This window comes from Oncorhynchus clarkii, chromosome 13 (genome assembly GCF_045791955.1).
Source record: "Oncorhynchus clarkii lewisi isolate Uvic-CL-2024 chromosome 13, UVic_Ocla_1.0, whole genome shotgun sequence".
Taxonomy (NCBI): Eukaryota; Metazoa; Chordata; class Actinopteri; order Salmoniformes; family Salmonidae; genus Oncorhynchus; species Oncorhynchus clarkii.
The window spans coordinates 46491921-46511603 of NC_092159.1; the positions used below are offsets into that span (position 1 = coordinate 46491921).

General features: G+C 44.6%; 2 protein-coding genes across 5 annotated transcripts in view; both read left to right on the forward strand.

Annotated features, from left to right (window-relative positions):
* LOC139364894 (myosin-9-like) overlaps positions 1-9943 on the forward strand; it is a 31374-nt gene extending 21431 nt beyond the window's left edge. For both annotated transcript variants that reach the window (XM_071102098.1, XM_071102099.1), the window contains 26 exons: positions 268-455; positions 623-744; positions 887-956; positions 1066-1226; positions 1351-1459; positions 1588-1719; positions 1857-2063; positions 2155-2292; positions 2374-2497; positions 2570-2741; positions 2873-3085; positions 3347-3491; positions 3584-3790; positions 3898-4002; positions 4125-4277; positions 4414-4662; positions 5545-5757; positions 5873-6085; positions 6205-6366; positions 6499-6627; positions 6898-6986; positions 7104-7227; positions 7339-7547; positions 7733-7841; positions 8082-8254; positions 8494-9943. In XM_071102098.1, coding sequence (XP_070958199.1) covers positions 268-455; positions 623-744; positions 887-956; positions 1066-1226; positions 1351-1459; positions 1588-1719; positions 1857-2063; positions 2155-2292; positions 2374-2497; positions 2570-2741; positions 2873-3085; positions 3347-3491; positions 3584-3790; positions 3898-4002; positions 4125-4277; positions 4414-4662; positions 5545-5757; positions 5873-6085; positions 6205-6366; positions 6499-6627; positions 6898-6986; positions 7104-7227; positions 7339-7547; positions 7733-7841; positions 8082-8254; positions 8494-8602 — 4025 coding nt within the window. In that variant the 3' untranslated portion in view covers positions 8603-9943. The remainder of the gene's footprint in view (positions 1-267; positions 456-622; positions 745-886; positions 957-1065; positions 1227-1350; positions 1460-1587; positions 1720-1856; positions 2064-2154; positions 2293-2373; positions 2498-2569; positions 2742-2872; positions 3086-3346; positions 3492-3583; positions 3791-3897; positions 4003-4124; positions 4278-4413; positions 4663-5544; positions 5758-5872; positions 6086-6204; positions 6367-6498; positions 6628-6897; positions 6987-7103; positions 7228-7338; positions 7548-7732; positions 7842-8081; positions 8255-8493) is intronic.
* A 313-nt stretch (positions 9944-10256) lies between these two features.
* LOC139364895 (mitochondrial glycine transporter B-like) lies at positions 10257-18211 on the forward strand. 3 transcript variants are annotated; one of them, XM_071102103.1, is made up of 8 exons: positions 10257-10435; positions 11941-12093; positions 13832-13956; positions 14334-14418; positions 14533-14712; positions 14847-15015; positions 15236-15402; positions 15631-18211. In XM_071102103.1, the coding sequence occupies exons 2-8, from the start codon at positions 12079-12081 to the stop codon at positions 15751-15753; spliced, it is 864 nt and encodes a 287-aa protein (XP_070958204.1). In that variant the 5' UTR covers positions 10257-10435; positions 11941-12078; the 3' UTR covers positions 15754-18211. The 3 variants fall into 3 exon arrangements, with proteins under 3 accessions (XP_070958204.1, XP_070958203.1, XP_070958201.1); XM_071102102.1 differs by lacking the exon at positions 10257-10435 and adding an exon at positions 11689-11814; XM_071102100.1 differs by lacking the exons at positions 10257-10435; positions 11941-12093 and having other exon boundaries at positions 13542-13956; positions 15631-15963.
* Positions 18212-19683: the final 1472 nt, after the last annotated feature.

Genomic DNA, 19683 nt, shown 5'->3' on the forward strand with positions numbered 1-19683 from the left:
CAAATCCCCCTTCCTACTGTATTTGTCCTCTCTGCATTGACCCAGTATTGTGGTGTCACTGGTTTTGAACCTGTCACCATCTCTCACCATCCCCCATGTAGAGATGGGATCACCCCCATCACCATTATACTCTGCCTCATGTGTTTTATGTTGTGGTTTGTTTTCACTGTGTGGAGTTTGCCTGGTTTAGATATTAAAAAATGTGAAAGCCTCTTATCTCACGTCACCCTTTCTCCTCCTCTTTTTCTTCTGTCTTCCCCCTCTCAGTGGATCGTATCGTGGGTCTGGATAAGGTTGCAGGGATGTCTGAGATGCCTGGTGCCTTTAAGACCCGTAAGGGCATGTTCCGCACGGTGGGCCAGCTTTACAAGGAGCAGCTGTCCAAGCTCATGGCCACTCTGAGGAACACCAACCCCAACTTCGTCCGCTGCATCATCCCCAACCACGAGAAGAAGGTACCAGTAGATCAACTCCACCAGTGAAAACATCCAAACAATAGTTTCTCTCAAGATGCCATCGAACACAATACGCAACAGAGGCACCCACAGCTTATGTTAGTGGAATCTTGGCAGCTTTTTTATTTACACATCTAAACATGTTCCCTTTCTTCCCTCCCCTACAGGCTGGTAAACTAGATCCCCACCTGGTTCTGGACCAGCTGAGGTGTAATGGTGTTCTGGAGGGGATCCGTATCTGCAGACAGGGCTTCCCCAACCGTATCGTCTTCCAGGAGTTCAGACAGAGGTACCGTGAACACTCCCATTGTGGCTGTATACAAATATGTCTGTAACCTCATATTGTTGTTGCATCATGCTGTGTATGTTGCTTTTAGTGAGTTGAGTCCAACTGATGATCCCATGCATATACCTTTTTGTCTCTCTATAAGGTATGAGATCCTCACACCCAACTCCATCCCCAAGGGCTTCATGGATGGCAAACAGGCCTGTGTGCTCATGGTAAGAGAGGGGCATTATTATCTTGTTCTACAACATTGTCACTCATTCAGAATGAAGAGATGAATATTGTCAGTTTAGCTGATTGTATACCTCACCCTCCTTCTGTCAGATCAAAAGCCTGGAGCTGGATCCCAACCTGTTCAGGATTGGTCAGAGTAAGGTGTTCTTCAGGGCTGGAGTGCTGGCTCACCTGGAGGAGGAGAGAGACATGAAGATCACTGACGTCATCATCAGCTTCCAGGCCTGGTGCAGAGGCTACGTGGCCCGCAAGTAAGGAGACCCCCTGACTCCAACTGTCTATCATATGGCTGCAGTGGAAACGTTCTGATTCATGTCTTATAACTGTATTTGGACGATACCAAAGTGTTTTTCGCTCTCTCTGCTTGCTCTGCAGGGCCTTTGCCAGGAGACAGCAGCAGCTGACTGCCATGAAGGTGATCCAGAGGAACTGTTCTGCCTACCTCAAACTCAGGAACTGGCAGTGGTGGAGACTCTTCACCAAGGTACACATTATACTTATGCTAATGTTGTTCCTATACAATGCTACTCAACTCAGCCAAACCCCAGGGGAATACTGGCGTATAACTGCCTTTTCTCTTCTCCTCCTCTTCTCCTCTGTCCCCCTCCCCAGGTGAAGCCCCTGCTGCAGGTGAGCAGGCAGGAGGAGGAGATGCAGGCCAAGGATGATGAGTTGAGCAAGGTGAAGGAGAGGCAGGAGTATGCTGAGATTCAGCTGCAGGAGATGGAGGTCAAACAGCACCAGGTAAGATGGAGGCCCTCATCACTGAAACAGCCCTGAAGTGACATGTTGATCATTTTATAATGAAACAATAATTGCTCAAGCTTACTTGAAAATGCATTCATGAACCCATAACACCATATTGTCTCTGTCTCCCCCAGTTGAGTGCGGAGAAGCAGGCCCTGCAGGAGCAGCTGCAGGCTGAGACAGAGTTGTGTGCCGAGGCTGAGGAGATGAGAGCCCGTCTGGCCGCTAAGAAGCAGGAGCTGGAGGAGATCCTTCATGACCTGGAGGCCAGAGTGGAGGAAGAGGAGGAGAGAGCCACACATCTGCAGACCGAGAAGAAGAAGATGCAGCAGAACATCACAGTGAGGACACACACACAAACCAACACACTTTGTGTGCAGCATGGCAGGTACACAATGTAATAACTCTTTCCCCTCCTGTGTGTGTGTGTAGGACCTGGAGCAGCAGTTGGATGAGGAGGAGGCTGCCAGGCAGAGGCTGCAGCTGGAGAAGGTGACCACAGACTCCAAGCTGAAGAAGATTGAGGAGGACGTCATGGTTCTTGAAGACCAGAACAACAAACTCATGAAGGTCCGTACACAACCAATGGGCAGACGGTTGTATGGATGGATAGAATTGTGTTGTGAACTCCTGTTTGTCTGTGTCCCACAGGAGAAAAAGCTAATGGAGGAGCGTATCTCTGAGTTCACCTCTAACCTGACTGAGGAGGAGGAGAAGTCCAAGAGCCTTCAGAAACTCAAGAACAAACACGAGGCCATGATCACTGACCTAGAGGGTAGGTGGAGCACACACCATGTTGACCAAGTTGCTCTTATATCCTACTTAACACTTTCTCCTTATCTATTAGACCGCCTGCGCAGGGAGGAGAAGGGCCGTCAGGAGCTGGAGAAGAACCGGCGTAAGCTGGAGGGAGATTCTACTGATCTCCTTGACCAGATAGCTGAGCTGCAGGCCCAGATCGCTGAGCTCCGCGCCCAGCTGGCCAAGAAGGAGGAGGAGCTGCAGGCAGCCCTGGCCAGGTGGGATCTCTACAAGATCTCTGCAATCACATGCATACATACAATGACTTTAGTGTGATCACTCTGTAAATTGTATTTTCATGGCATAATGAATGTTATTACACCCTCCATTTTCCCTCTCGTCCCCTCAGGATTGAGGAGGAGGCAGCCCAGAAGAACTTGGCCCAAAAGAAGATCCGGGAGATGGAAGCCCAGCTATCTGAGCTGCAGGAGGACCTGGAGCTAGAGAGGGCCGCACGCACCAAGGCTGAGAAGAACCGCAGGGACCTGGGTGAGGAGCTGGAGGCCCTCAAGACTGAGCTTGAGGACACACTGGACTCCACCGCTGCCCAGCAAGAGCTCAGGTACTGACACCCGGAGAAGATCAGTTATGTAGTCGGCTACTGTGTTTCAATGAAACTGGTTTATTGTGAAATAAGATGACACATAGTGGATGCTATTTAGATGCCTTCATGTTGACCTTCTAGAAAAATGATTTCATGAGTTGATGACAATTCTCAGACTCAAATTCCGTTATGTTCCTTGTTTCCCAGTATTTAGCTTAGCTCACAATCTGACAATTTCCAATTCCCTCTTTCCTTCGTTTCTCTACTTCTGTCTGTCAGGACAAAGCGTGAAACTGAGGTAAACCAGCTGAAGAAGGTTCTAGAGGATGAAGGCAAGGTCCACGAGCAGCAGGTGGTGGAGATGAGACTGAAACATAGCCAGGCCTTCGACGAGCTCAACGAGCAACTGGAGCAGGCCAAGAGAGTGAGTGAGAGATATAGATATACCCTCGAATTCCTGTGCATTACAGTATCTGTACATGCACTGACCCCTGGTGTTCTGCCCTCCCCTAACAGAACAAGGTATCGGTGGACAAGACTAAGCAGGCCCTGGAGAGTGAGCGTAACGAGCTGGCCATTGAGCTGCAGACCCTGATGCAGGGGAAGGGAGACTCTGAGCACCGCAGGAAGAAGGCTGAGGGCCAGGTCCAAGAGCTACAGGTCAAACACGGAGAGAGCGAGCGCCAGAGGATCGAGCTGGCAGAGAGAGTGGCCAAGATGCAGGTACAGTACTATTAATCTCCTTTCAGGCACGATTTGGCGCATATGGCCTGTACACTAGCTGGAAGGCCCATGTTGATGACTGTTTTGGTTCTTGTGTTCCTCCCCAGGCTGAGTTGGAGACGGTCAATGGCTTGCTCAGTGAGGTGGAGGGTAAGTCCATCAAAGCGTCCAAGGACTGCTCTTCTGTGGAGTCTCAGCTGCAGGATGTGCAGGTATAGTACTCCATAGACGACAACAGATCCAAGTATTCAATATTGCACTAGTTTTGTCATGGTTGTAGAAGCTCAGTCATTAAGCTGCTATAACTGTGCCAGTCTTTCTCTTCTACCTACAGGAGCTGCTCCAGGAGGAGACTCGTCAGAAGCTGTCCATGGGCACTCGTCTGCGTCAGCTGGAGGATGAACAGAACACTCTGAGAGAACAGCTGGAGGAGGAGGAGGAGGGCAAGAGGAACGTGGAGAAGCAGCTGCTCACCGTGCAGGCTCAGGTAGACACTTGCAGCAACATACACCTTAAAATTGGATTGATGCAAATGTGCTATTAGAATGTTTTTGGTCAACACATCACTAGAACCATAAACCGCACCACAGAATGTTTGAGTGACAAGCGGTGTTCCCCTATAGCTGGCAGAGATTAAGAAGAAGTCTGAGCAGGAAGCGGGCTGTCTGGAAAACGCGGAGGAGGGGAAGAAGAGGCTGCAGAGGGACCTGGAGGGGCTCGGCCAGCGGATGGAGGAGAAGTGCAGTGCCTTTGAGAAACTGGACAAGACCAAGACTCGTCTGCAGCAGGAGCTGGACGACATGGTGGTGGACCAGGACCACCTCAGACAGATCGTAACCAACCTGGAGAAGAAGCAGAAGAAGTTTGACCAGGTTAGTAGTAACACTAGCTAGGTTTCCATCCAATTGGTGACAGATTTTCATGCAAATATTCAAAAATCTGCATAAAAACAATATATGCATTTTACCAGCAGAGATGTTTCCACCAAATTGACTTGTTGTGAATAAAAGGCTATAGGTGATGACGTAGTGCACATAAAAATACCTTTTGTGGGTAAATGCCCATGTACCGAGGGAAACCAAGAAAGTTCCTTTAAATGGGTTTCCTTGGCATTTCAACTAATGGTTTTGTCCTCATTTTTTGGGGGGGGTGTTCTATAACAAATGTGACTGCTCTGGCCTTGATATGGGTGCTTTAGCCTACAGCTCGCAGATGCAGTGTGTGTGTAAGCTACCTACAAAAAGGTTATGGACATAAGTAAAGGTTTTTATTTGTTAAATGGCAGCCTTGCATTGACCATGTCAGAATAAGAGTAAGACCCTCAATATTTATTGGAAAGGAGCATCAAGCTCATTACTGTGCACTTTCACCACCCTGTGCAATTCATCCTAACTTATTTAATCTAACCTAGTAAACTGTATGCTTTCCTGAGTCGTAGTGGGAGGACCACACATGTCATCGCATTACTCCAAGTTTACTTCGATATGATGGTTACTATATCAATATTTGTGCATAAAGGTGTTTCACCATTTCTCGCAGAATTTAATTTTAGACACAAAAAGATCACATCTTGTCTAGTGTATTTTGAGTTGACAGATTTGCCGTTTCCATCAGGCCTGTGTTTAAATTTTTTAAATTTTTTTTATTAAACCAGAGATGTACTTTACTCGCATGAAGATTCTGAAGATCTGTAACTATCAGGGAAAAATCTGTGTCTTGAAGTATAGTATGACATTCCTCCATTTTACTTCTAGATGCTGGCCGAGGAGAAGACCATCTCATGCCGCTATGCTGAGGAGAGGGACAAGGCTGAGGCTGAGGCCAGGGAAAAGGAGACCCGGACCCTGGCTCTGACCCGCGAGCTGGAATCCCTCCGTGACATGAAGGATGAGATGGACCGCGCCAACAAGCTGCTCCGTGCTGAGATGGAGGACCTGGTCTCCTCCAAGGATGACGTTGGCAAGAGTGTAAGACAGCCTAGGGGGTGGTTGAATTGTTCTAGGTAGAAATCAATTCAAATCCTCTTTTCATACTGGTCCCAAATTCCTATTTCTCATCACAATCTCTACTATTCTCCTTCAGGTACACGAGCTGGAGAAGTCCAAGCGTGGCATGGATCAGCAGCTGGAGGAGATGAGAACTCAGCTGGAGGAGCTGGAGGACGAGCTGCAGGCCACGGAGGACGCCAAGCTGCGTCTGGAGGTCAACATGCAGGCCATGAAGGCCCAGTACGAGAGAGACCTGGCAGGACGAGATGAGATGGGCGAGGAGAAGAAGAGACAACTGGTCAAACAGGTACACTAGTAGCTACAGGTTTGACTTTGTAGGTAGTGGTTCCTTAAGGTGTCATTTGTCCACTGCATGATGGGACATGTAGTCCAGTGATTGAAAGCTTGAATCTCTCTGGTCCTCAGGTGCGGGAGATGGAGTTGGAGTTGGAGGATGAGAGGAAGCAGCGATCTGTTGCCGTGGCAGCCCGTAAGAAGCTGGAGCTGGACCTGAAGGAGCTGGAGGCAGCCATCGACATGGCCAACAAGAACCGTGATGAGGCCCTCAAACAGCTTAAGAAGCTCCAGGTAACAACCAATTACATTATCACCAGCTTCTGACTAGTATGTTTTTATACCATGACCACATTCTAATCAAGATGCATGCAGATTGTGAATAGTTTGCTTGAAATATGCTTTGAACCTCTCCCTCTCCACCAGGCCCAGATGAAGGAGCTGCTGAGGGAGCTGGAGGACACTCGTATGTCCAGAGATGAGATCATGGCCCAGGCCAAAGAGAACGAGAAGAAGCTCAAAAGCATGGAGGCCGACATGATCCAGATGACAGAGGTCAGTCGGCGCTGCTGCTGCCCCTCACCTGACCATCTCACACTAGTCTCTCGTTTTATTCTCACCAGACACCTCGCCCTCCCAAACAATACAAAACCTACTTCTAACTATTTATAAATCCTACTGTGAAACTGTATTTGCACAAATCCTCCACTGGAATCGTGATTAATGTGGAAAGGTAGTTAGTTATGAGAGCTTCTCAAGTTAGGATTTGGCCTACTCCCACGTACACGCTTTGGTTCTCACATACACCGACACCCCACCCCCCAGGAGCTGGCTTCTGCAGAGCGTGTAAAGAGACAGGCCCAGCAAGAGAGAGACGAGCTGCAGGATGAGATCAACAACCAGGCCGCCAAGAAGTAGGAACCATTTATTTTCTTTCATAACCTGCTGTTTATCTCTGCTTCTAATGACCCAAAATGTCTCTCCCTTGCTCTCTTATCTCCTTTCTTTCCCACCTTTCCTCTTCCCCTCAGTGCTCTGATTGCAGAGGAGAAAAGGAGACTGGAGGCTCGTATTGCACAGCTAGAGGAGGAGCTGGAGGAGGAGCAGTGTAACACTGAGCTGGTCAACGATAGGCTGAAGAGAGCTCTGCTGCAGGTAGGACAGCCAAGGACGGCAATTGACTTTCATGTCCCATGTGTACAGACTGGGATAGTGTACTTCTAATGATAAGGTGGGTCAGGCAGTTTAACCCCCTGTCTCTGTCAGACTGACCAGATGACTGTGGAGCTGACGGCAGAGCGCAGTACCTCCCAGCGCCTGGAGGGGGCCCGCTCCCAGCTGGAGCGCCAGAACAAGGAGCTGAAGCTGAAGCTGCAGGAGCTGGAAGGAACTGTCAAGTCCAAGTACAAGGCCACTATTGCCGCCCTGGAGGCCAAGATCGCCCAGCTGGAGGAGCAGGTGGACATCGAGACCAGGTGAGGGGGTCTGAGCCTGACCTTAGACCACCTGCATCCTCCCTCAGATATCCCGCATCTCCTGTGCTCTCCATACTGCAAAAAATAACTGAAATTGCAGCATGGGTGAGATCAGATGGTGAAAATCCCACAAGCTAAGTAGACGTTTCAGCCTGTCCATGTGACCCAGGTGTTTCTTTCCACAGGGAGAGGCAGCAGGCGTCCAAGCTGGTGCGCCGCACAGAGAAGAAGCTAAAGGAGGTCGTCCTCGCGGTGGACGACGAGAGACGCAACACAGAGCAGTACAAAGACCAGGTCAGGACTCAAACAAGTTTCAACACAAGCCCAACAGCTTTACACCAGCAAACTTAGTCTCTATTTCCCCCTGTGTGACTCTATTTTGAAAGTATGTGAATGATTTAATGGAGTACATTTATATAAAGCTTTCACACCATCTTTGTACTTTACATTGTCTTGGATCTCAACCTATCCACCACCTATATGTAGCATCCACCTTGGTACTTGACGCTAATGCTTGTGTGTGTGTGTACGCAGTCGGACAAGCTGAACTCTCGTATGAAGCAGCTGAAGAGGCAGCTTGAGGAGTCTGAGGAGGAGGCCCAGAGAGCCAACGCCAACCGCAGGAAACTGCAAAGGGAGCTGGAGGACGCCTCCGAGTCAGCCGATGCCATGAACCGCGAGGTCAGCACCCTCAAGAGCAAGCTCAGGTACGTACACCTCCATTACCCAACCGGACTAAATGCTGACGCACTGAACTCGGTTGTAAATGAAGCCGTCTGTACTAGCACCCTACACAGCATACTTGCATTTACAATGCATGTTTTAATCACATTCCACAGAGGGACTTTTTTGGGGGGGGGCCCTCCATGACTCTTCCATGGTATGTGCTGTGCCCCTGTCATGATCTCTCTGCCCTAATCACTGATCTCTACCGTCTCTGTTCCAGGCGTGGGGACCTCCCCTTCACCATGCGCCGCATTGTCAGCCGCGCAGGCATTGAGAGCGACGAGGAGAGCGAGCCCAAGAGCGAGACCCCTGAGCCCAAGCCTGAATGAACAGCCACAGTGTTCCCTTCTGTCCATAGGATGGAACTGCAACAGTCGTACAACACACACAAACCCACACATACCACTTAAAGTAACGCATGCACTTACAGGTGGACACACATGATACTGTATGATTTAGAGGCAGTAAATATACTTCACAGCCAAACCTCAGTCTCTCTTTAATGGGAGACTTGACAATCTATGTACACTTATATTCCATACAAGCCAATACAACAGTACTTCAGACAATCACCATACTGTCATAACTCATACAAATTTGTGGGCCAAATTGATTTTCTCCTGCTTCATTCTCTGGGAAAAAAATAAAAATGAATGATATTTTTGTAAGGAAACATTCCATTAGAAATAGTCTTTTTGGGCCCTTTTTCTAACTGAAGCAAGAACGAACGAAATGAATATAAATAAATGAAGAAGGATTACTCGAAGGGGACCAAAGTAATATCGCAATCTATAGATTTGTATTTTATGCTGTAGTTTTTATAATGGTTAAGTATGAAAGTACTACACGTCTATGGCTCTCGCTCGCTCTCACCTCAGTTTATAATGGAGGTTTATGTGCTCAATTGTACCGTATTAATTTAGCTGCGGATAGTACTTAGAACATGAATATGCTTTTGGGCTTTAAGAAAACAATACATCTATAGACGCACAAAAAGCACACACAGAATTAGAGAAACGCATTAATGTACAAACATTTGATTTGTGCTGAATTGTCTTATTTTTGCACTGAGATGTGTGACTCTGGATTAGAAATGATAGACCACTGGTGCATTAAATTGAAGACATTGATAGATGGCAGATGCACCTCAAACAAGAAAATACAAATTCAGAGGAACTGCAGGCTCCTATGTATTCATGCCAACACACTAAAGCCTTACAGTCAAATTCTACTGTTCAAGGTTGTTATTACCTGGATCCACATATTTCTTTACTACTATCAATGTTTTTATTGATGCGCAGGGCGACAGTTACGGGGTGGTGGGGTAGTTTATTACTCACAAACACGCTGTATTCTCAGAGCACTGCTTGGTGGGGTATAGGGGTGGTTGAGGGAGGTAGATGAGTGAAGGTGCTTTAGGTCTGGGTGAACTGACCCCTGCAGGCTGTGCTCAGGGTTGCCTTTTTTGCTCACACTGCTGGGAAGTGAGGAATTTGTTATTATTAATGATGGATAACAGACAAAGGATCACTCTCTCTCGCACTTGGAAGCAAAAAAAGAAATCTCAATTTTGTACTGTTTATTTTCTCTGCAGCTCTGAAAAAAATGACATCTTGATGAGTTGTGAATTGTTGGTATTATTGCAATAAAGATGGCTTTCTAAACTGCAACCGTTGACTCATGAGAATTTGTCTACTATTAAATATATTTTTTTTTACTTTGCTACATTTAGTTTACCTATTGATTCTTAAAGAATATAACTAAAGTTCAAAGTAAACGTAAAAAAACAATTGGCCTCGAAACATGGTTAAAACTAAAAAAAGTTATCATGGTCCTTGCATTCGTAGCTTTGTCTATGAATTTGAGTGGTTACATTCCTACAGCCCCATCCCTCAGCTGTTCACTGACACGGGCTGGGATTTCGCGTTAATTTTTCTACTGCTGATTGCGGCTTTAAACTGGAAATACACTAGACTCTGATCTAATATTGTCCTGTAGTCTTTATTTTTTTAGCATCGTGATCTCAGACATGACCACAAGAGGACAGTCTTGAATCAGAACAAATCCCAATTGAAATGGTTCCCCAGGACAAACGGCATAATAATGAAGCAAGTCTAAACCGGTTTAAACAGAAAATTGGACACAAGGATGGACAGATTTGGGTGAGAACTGAATGTCGTTTTTATATTGTATTAATACAACGGCCTATTGTAAGCTACAATATTTCAGCGAATGGCCTTGGCTTGTTAATCACTTTAATCAAATAATTACAGATGCCTGTTTCTGTTGATTACGTCTTTTGTCCATTCTCCAGTTCAATGCTTTGCCCTATGCATTTATAAATGTGAGTTTCTATTCTCATTGTGCACGTTTTATAACTAACTTGTCTTCGGGTTGTGTTCTCATTCTAATGAATTGAAATCGTATTAGACGTACGATTTTCGGTATAAATGTTTTGTTGGACTGGGAAACGCTTCTGAAAACTGTCTGGTTCATGATTGTTAGGGTTTTGTATTAGAGCTTCCTTGTTGATTCTGCTACTTTCAAATTGGAAACTCAGAGCTCATGTTTCCAAGTCAGAGTTTCCTAGTTCCCGACTAGCACGAGAACGAGGCATTAACTCCTAAATTCTTGCGTGGGAATCCTGAGATGCAGATGGTTCCAAAGAAGATGACTATGGACCTCTGTTTATCATGATTGAAAAGGATCTAGTGTGAGACCTGTGATAAATGTTAATCATATTTGTTAAAATTAACATAAATATGTTTAACTACCTTGAATATTTGTCGATATGTACATTCGAGGTTGACATGGGAGTGTAAATTCATTCCTGTCGGTCTTTCCTGTACTGTCCTGATTCTGCAACAGTTCTATAACCCCGGATCATAATCACTTCTGTCCAGTCCCGTGCTAAAATTTGGCTGAATGAGTGTACAACTAGTCATTTAGTGATGTCTGTGTTACAATTAATGACTATTGTTAATGTATTAATCTGTTTCAATGTATATGTGTGCTGAGTCACTTGACTCTCTCACAAAATCAGTCACATAGATGCCATTTTAAAGTAATGTCTTGAAATGACAGAACATATTCCATAAATGTATATCAGGATTTAAGAGTCTGGAGTCTGGACACATTATTAAAAACAGTCCTGGACTTAAAAGCACTTAAACTTATTTTGGCCACCTGTGCCTCCTCAAACAGTATTGAGAGCATGGTGCTTCAGGGCCCCCCACACACAGAGACATATACATACACACACACACACACACACACAGATGTGCACACACAAACGCATGAGAAACATGTGCAACGTGATCAGGGTGTATGTAATGCTAATGTACTGGGTGGTGATCTTTGATTAGTTAATAAGTAACTGTGTGTCTTAAATGGGAACCATAGTGTGAGTCCGATGATTCCTACATTGGGTCTGTGCTGTGGTGAGTGCCCCAACCCCTCAGTGGGTCAGTCAGAGGCAGTGCAGCTCTCCAGTATCTCGTGTAAGGGACACACTGTATCAACATTGCAAAACACCAGTGCTGTAAGTTACAGCCTGTAACATTCTGTATCTGTTTTGAAAGGTTATTCTGTCTGTGTTATGTAGTGGGTTGCGCAGCTGAAATGCCCAATCATGAAATCGTCATCTTCTCTGTAATCTCTTGTGCAGGAGCGTTTGGAAAAGTTGAATGGACAGGGGCAGAGTAAGGACTGAGAAAGTGATTAAATAAGAGGAAAATACGAGGATTTTGATCATACAAGGACAACGTTATTGGATTGGAATTTATTCTCAACTTTCAAAATAACCATGGAACTGTCTCTGGTGAGTGGGATTTTTTATAGATCATTTAGTATTTGATCCATGGTGAAAGTCTGAAGGACAATAATTCTAGAGTAACTTCAGTGACTGTTGTACATGTACTGTGAATAGCTGAGTATGTTTTATTGATGTGGTTTCAGTGGTCTAATGGCTTGGGTTATAATATTTAATATCTCAGTTAACATTTCACATGCATTTTATGTCTGGCTGTGATTTTGGATCAGGGTACCCAGGCCTACGTTCTCAATCCAGCCCCTATGTTAATCACAGTACCATCCTGTGACATCGTTGATTAACCCAGTTGTCTTTACCCCTCCTTTAACCTGCTGGAAGTTTCAGGCCACTTTCATACTCTGCACTTTCTCAGGCTGTTCTAGAATATTCAATGTTTTCTGTGTTTACAAGTTCTCTATTGTCCTCTGCCCTGAAGTAGGTCAAACTCCGGTGTGCCACCTTAAATCTTCATAGACATGCCAAACAAGTGAGCAAGGCTTTGCCAAGCCTCCACTGTGCCAACACTGCCATTGGTCAACAAGCACTGTTGGTGGGCTGTTGCCATAGCACCCTCATTAAGGGAGGAGCAGGGACATGTTTAGAAAGTGTGGGGTTCAAGTCCCAGTGAAGGAGTACAGGTTGTCAATGTCACAGTACAGGAACTACCAAGTAATTTACCAGAGCTGTAGACATTGAAATGTACTAGAATTCATGCCCAGTGATAAGGAAATAAATACACAATTACTAGTTCTAGAGCAGCACATACTCTCTAGAATGTAAACCGTGATAAGTTGTTTTATGGAAGCCAGAACATACAAAAACATGCGCATGCGCTCACACACACACACACACACACACTGACATTTACAATGTATGACGCATGGCATTTTGCAGAGATGTGCATTCACTGGAAGCAGAAAGATGAGGGGTAGAGTAGGAGAAGCAGCATTGAGAGGTTGTGTGAGAGAGAGTGAAAACATACGCCAGTGGATTAAGCTGCTTTGTGAAGGGAAACCGAGGAAAGCTTATAGAGAAGTGAAGAGAGGGATGGAGGCTTTTGCCCTGACAACCCACCACAGTTTATAACAGCTTAGCCGGAGAGGGGAAGAAAACAAGGGACAAATGCAGGAAAAACAGGATAAGCCACTGAAAAGTAGCCTGGGGAAGGTAGGGATGTGGACTGTAGGAGGGATGTGTGTGTTGTTTTGTATATTGTGTGTGTGGCGTTGTATTTTTTTGTCTGTAATGACAGCATGTGAAAATTAGAGGGACCGGGTATGGTGTATGTGATGCTTTTTCTGCAGCCATCTAGTTCTTTGTTGATTTTTGTGTTGGCAGATTGTTTAGAGAACTAAGCATGCCAATTATAATGCATTATAACACTTACCTGATGTAGGGTGACACTTGCAGGGTGGGGAATAGTGTGCGTGTTCATGGGTTGGTGCATCTTAGTTTTTCAATGGAGAGTCCTTTGCCCTTTTGCCTGTTCTCTTCATGGTCACATGTTGATTTACACACAATTCTTGAGTCAGAATGTTTGTTTTTACTGCTTGTGTGGGTATTTATGTAATGTGAATTACTGTAGGGAGTGTATGTGCATTTGTCCTATTTCCCAGGCTTTCCATCGTAAACAATCATAAAGCCCATCATGCTTTGGGCTCTCGCTGAAGAGCACTCTACCGTGACTGGTGTGTGTTTGATGTTATCACTCTCCCTTCCTCCCCTCTCTGCTTGTCTCTCCCTTCAGGGTCACCCGGCTCTCAAAGCCTTTATGTGTGGCTCTCTCAGTGGAACATGCTCCACCCTGCTCTTCCAGCCTCTGGACCTGGTCAAGACCCGCCTGCAGACCCTTCACAGCAACATGCAGCCTGGGTGAGTAGCCTTCAGCTGGCTCAGTCAACACCTCTACAGCATAGTCCACACTTCCACATAGTAATCAGGTGAGGTTACGTTTGTAGTAAGTTTTCTGGCTCTAGATTACAGTCTTGTCCTAGACCATGAGACCAACTAGCATTGCATTACTCTATTGACTCGCCTCATTGACTAAGCAATATTGTAGATTGTAGATCTGAACATTGAGATTCCAAAGAGTCATAAAACTCATGCTGGTTCCACATGGCCTGCATGCTAGTACCAACTCAATGTCACGTCAGCTATTTTGAAATGAAGCGCAGTTGCAAAGTAACTTTTGGGTCGTTTCATAGGACAGTGTGTTAATACGGCTTTCTCTCTCTCTTACGCTCTTTCAGTTCAGCAAGAGTGGGGATGGTGACTGTGTTCTTGAGTGTTGTACGGACAGAGAAGCTCATAGGACTTTGGAAGGGGGTCTCACCAGTAAGTTGGCCTCTCTTTATGATCAGTAATATAAACAGAAACACATCAATTGTGTTGAATCTGTGTGTTGAGGATATGACTCTGACAGCATGTCTGCTCTGCTTCCTCCACCAGTCGTTTGTGAGGACCATCCCCGGCGTAGGGATCTACTTCAGCACCTACTACTCTCTAAAGCAGCACTACTTCCTGGAGCAGGGACCCGGGGCCATGGAGTCTGTGCTGCTGGGAGCTGGGGCCAGGACTGTGGCAGGGGTCTGCATGCTGCCTGTCACTGTCATTAAAACTCGCTTTGAGGTATGTTCAGGTAGAGAGACGTAGGGAGGGGCAGGAAGGAAAAGATAAATGCTTTTCTATATACTGTATGATTACAGTAACTACATGAGTACTGTTTAATGTGTGGGTGTTTACTGTAGTGTCTGTTGTTTCAGAGTGGCAGGTATAACTACGGGAGCGTGGCAGGGGCTTTGCGCAGTGTGTGTCAAACAGAGGGACCCAGAGCTCTGTTCTCAGGGCTGACCGCCACCCTCCTCAGAGATGCTCCCTTCTCAGGCCTCTATGTCATGTTCTACAGCCAGGGCAAGAACACTCTGCCACAGGGTCAGTATCAGAAAACCACACTAATGCTCAACACTGGTATTTGTTTCACTAGTGTGCGATCACTTTGAAGTGTCAGTATGGGGACGCCGATGACATAAACATGGAGCAGTAGTATTGGTTACACTAGAAGCCACATTTGATAACTTTGACGTATCTGTCTCAATGTGAATTGTTTGGTGTGGAGTGGAATTTATAGTGTCTCTCTGTTTCTTCCTCCCAGAGATAAGCACGTCTCCCTACGCGGCCCTGGCTAACTTCAGCTGTGGGATTCTGGCCGGGGTCCTGGCTTCCCTAGTCACCCAGCCAGCTGACGTGGTCAAAACCCATGTCCAAGTCAGCCCACATCTGTACAGGAGGACTGCAGACGCTGTGCGATACATTTACAATGTAACTATCTCTCTGGGTGTTTTATTGAATACAGCGTTGTTACTATGCTTAGGGCAATAGCACTGTTATAATATACTGATGTTGTTCGTATGTGGGTCAGGCTAAACTGTTGTCTGTATGTGTTTATATACTGACCTCTAGCCTGCACACAGTGTCACACTATGTAATAAAACATACAGGTTGATTAATAGTAGTTGACATGTGCCGTTCTTTCTCTCCGTCTCTCAGGAGCACGGGTTTCAAGGGTTCTTCCGGGGTGGGGTGCCACGTTCTCTGAGGAGGACCATGATTGCTGCCATGGCATGGACGGTGTATGAACAGCTGATGGCCCGCATGGGGCTCAAGTCCTGAGGAGGGATGACAAGTCCTGAAGAGAGAGAATGAAATGTGGACCGAGGAAGAAAGTGAAAGTCAAGTCACTGAGGACAAACCAGTACAGTAAGGAGTGCCCTGGAAGGCACTGCTGTGTTTGTGTCTTAAGGCTGCCTAGTTGTGAGTGTGCCAATGGACTTCTTCACTGACATACAGTATTCTGCCATAACATTATTAACCCATTGCAAAGATATGATACCTCAAGCACTGGTATCCATACTTTGACAGAAAGATGAGGACTAGTAGTTTTATTAAAATGTCTGTATATTTGAATGGATTGCAATAGTTTTGCATTGCACAATATTGTCTGTCTTCATTGTATGTGAGGCTACACCAAACAATACTTTAATGTATTTATTCTACTGGGCTACTTTCAAAATTCTATATTGCACTATAAGTCATATAATATTGTTGGTCCCTAACTAGCCACTGGACTCCCAGCCAAACTTGACTGTTTAAGCTACTCCAGGCTTTAGATATATATCCCACTGTAGAATTCTAGAATGTCAGGTACAGTTGAAGTCGGAAGTTTACATACTTAGGTTGGAGTCATTAAAACTAGTTTTTCAACCACTCCACACATTTCTTGTTATCAAACTATAGTTTTGGCAAGTCGGTTAGGACATCTACTTTGTGCATGACACAAGTACTTTTTCCAACAATTGTTTACAGACAGATTATTTCACTTATAAATCACTGTATCACAATTCCAGTTGGCCAAAGTTTTCATACACTAACTTGGCTGTGCCTTTAAACAGCTTGGAAAATTCCAGAAAATTATGTAATGGCTTTAGAAGCTTCTGATAGGCTAATTGACATAATTTGAGTCAATTGGAGGTGTACCTGTGGATGTATTTCAAGGCCTACCTTCAAACTCGGTGCCTCTTTGCTTGACATCATGGGAAAATCAAAAGAAATCAGCCAAGACCTCTGAAAAAAAATTCTGGTTCAAAAAGTCTGGTTCATCATTGGGAGTAATTTCCAAACGCCTGAAGGTTCCACTTTCATCTGTACAAACAATAGTACACAAGTATAAATACAATGGGACCACGCAGCCGTCATACCGCTCAGGAAGGAGACGCGTTCTGTCTCCTAGAGATGAACGTACTTTGGTCGACATAACCTGAAAGGCTCTCAGCAAGGAAGAAGCCACTGCTCCAAAACCGCCATTAAAAGCCTGACTATGGTTTGCAGCTGCACATGGGGACAAAGATTGTACTTTTTGGATAAATGTCCTCTGGTTTCATGAAACAAAAATAGAACTGTTTGGCCATAATGACCATCGTCATGTTTGGAGGAAAAAGGGGGAGGCTTGCAAGCCGAAGAACAACATCCCAACCGTGAAGCACGGGGGTGGTAGCATCATGTTGTGGGGTTGCTTTGCTGCAGGAGGGACTGGTTCACTTCACAAAATAGATGGCATTATGAGGCAGGAAAATGATGTGGATATATTGAAGCAGCATCTCAAGACATCAGTTAGGAAGTTAAAGCTTGGTCGCAAATGGGTCTTCCAAATGGACAATGACCCCAAACATACTTCCAAAGTTGTGGCAAAATGGCTTAAGGACAAAGTCAAGGTATTGGAGTGGCCATCACAAAGCCCTGACCTAAATCCTATAGAACATTTGTGGGTAGAACTGAAAAAGCATGTGTGAGCAAGGAGGCCTACAAACCTGACTCGGTTACACCAGCTCTGTCAGGAGGAATGGGCCAAAATTCACCCAACTTATTGTGGGAAGCAAGCTACCCAAACATTTGACCCAAGTTAAACAATTTAAAGGCAATGCTACCAAATACTAATTGAGTGTATGTAAACTTCTGACCCACTAGGAAAGAAATAAAAGCTGAAAGAAATCATTCTCTACTAATTCTGACATTTCACATTATTAAAATAAAGTGGTGATCCTAACTGACCAAAGACAGGGAATTTTTACTGGGATTAAATGTCAGGAATTGTGAAAAACTGAGTTTGAATGTATTTGGCTAAAGTGTATGTAAACATCCGACTTCAACTGTACCTGTTTTCCCTGGACTTTAGCACAACTTGTATCTGCTTGTCTTTAAATTGAAGGTAAAGAACACTAATTGCTTAACATGCTGATCCTTAGCTGGAAATGCACTTTAACCACTTCCGTAATCTAAAACCCTGGAGTGTCTCATGCTGCAGTGAGTCTGCCTGCCTCCCTTTGTGCCAAACTAATGCCACTGTTCTAAGTTATTATTCTGGTAGAGATGTTGTAACATATAATAAGATTTGCTTACTGTCCATTTGAGCTGTACAGTTGATTTGCCTTAAAAGGATATTATAATTGTTAATGTTTTCATATTTGATATAATTTATTACTGTTTATTGTAATGGTGAATAATTATGCTGTTGTGTTGAGAACATTTTACATGTTTTTTTAAAGAACATTTATAAAATGATATAAGAATACAACATGAGTCTGCTAATATTCATTATATAAGGCATTTGCTTTGTGTCTGTCATGCATCCCTTTACACCTCTTCTTCTCCCTTTTCTCTTCCCTTTCTCTCTCTCCACACTGTGAAACAACAGAAAGTGACATGACATTAGTGCCTTGGGGAACCTTTCCACCACTGCAACCCATGCGTCCTCGGAAGGAAATTAAATGACACATGACATGCTGAGGCGGTGGGTAGGGGGTCACTGTGAGAGAGACAGGCTGACACCCAGGCAGCTCGGCTTAGTCCAGACACATGTTCCAGCATTGCCCTACTTATACGGCCCATAAATCACATGACTGTTGGTCTCAGAGCATTAATAACTACACCTACAACCCAACATTGCCCTCGTTATTCAAAGAGGTAATATGACCCATGTGTGTTTCTAGCACATGGGTCATTCTCAGTTCCAGCATTAGTACGGCAGTACGGTTTTATTTTCATTTCACCTTATACACAGCCATTATACCTACCAACAGTAATAGCAGTGCATGATGATAATATGCTTATCACAGAGCTGTCAGACATAAGACTGGGAGAAGGGGGCAGGGTTGTGACATCAAAGGGATAGTTAATGATAAGGAGAGTGTAAGGCATTAGGCTATACTGATCTAAACCAGTTTGCTTCTTGGCTATGTCTGTATTTGATTCTTTTTTAATCTAGAAACCTTGTTGTACAATTAAACCATGTTATTAGTTAAGTATGCGTCATATTTAATTGTTTGTGCATTACATGTCTAACACATTATGTAAAACAAACACTGTTAACCTATTGGAAACCTGTGCAACTTTGTGGTTATTTTTTTTATCTTAATGACATGACACTCAGTTCCAACCCAATCAGCTATTCTCATTGGAAACCTCAAGGACTGCAGTGATGGCATGTGTCACAGTGGCCTTTGCTTTCAAAATTAGATAGGGAACACTGACATATGAAGTAAGTTTGACACAGATTAGGAGTTTATTGAGGTCGTAGATGATGTATGTGTGTAAACTTTCTGTGGGGAATACACAGTATTAGGTAAGACTGCCTTTTCTTGTGCCCCAGACGCATGGAATAGTCTAAAGTCCATGCTTCACCTAGATATGTTAGTGCCACTGAATGCATTTAAAATATTGATGGGAGACGCTGTTACAGAGGAGTGTAAATGCTTTTTAATTTTTTTTTATCTGGATCACGTTGTATTGTATTGTTGTATGTTTTAATTATGTAATGTATTGATTGTTGCTGCCTTCTTGGCCAGGTTTTCATTGAAAAAAAGACTGGGTCTCAGTGGGCTTTCCTGGTTAAATACAGGTTAAATAAAATAAATAGATGCATGCAAATATATTAAGATTGAGCCACTGGAAGGACTTTGAGAACACCCCAGTCTACATATTAACTTAATTATCAATTTTTAAGTGGCCTATTCAACAAGTCATAAAAGTTTGTTATTTTTATTCACT

What these genes read in the sequence shown, in the direction of transcription:
- LOC139364895 (XM_071102100.1), top strand. Translation starts at nt 13,733, where the DNA reads ATGCTTTGGGCTCTCGCTGAAGAGCACTCTACCGTGACTGGTGTGTGT. An exon ending in CAAGAACACTCTGCCACAGG is followed by an intron (nt 15,016 to 15,235) that starts GTCAGTATCAGA and finishes TCTTCCTCCCAG; the next exon opens with AGATAAGCACGTCTCCCTAC. An exon ending in CTGTGCGATACATTTACAAT is followed by an intron (nt 15,403 to 15,630) that starts GTAACTATCTCT and finishes TCCGTCTCTCAG; the next exon opens with GAGCACGGGTTTCAAGGGTT.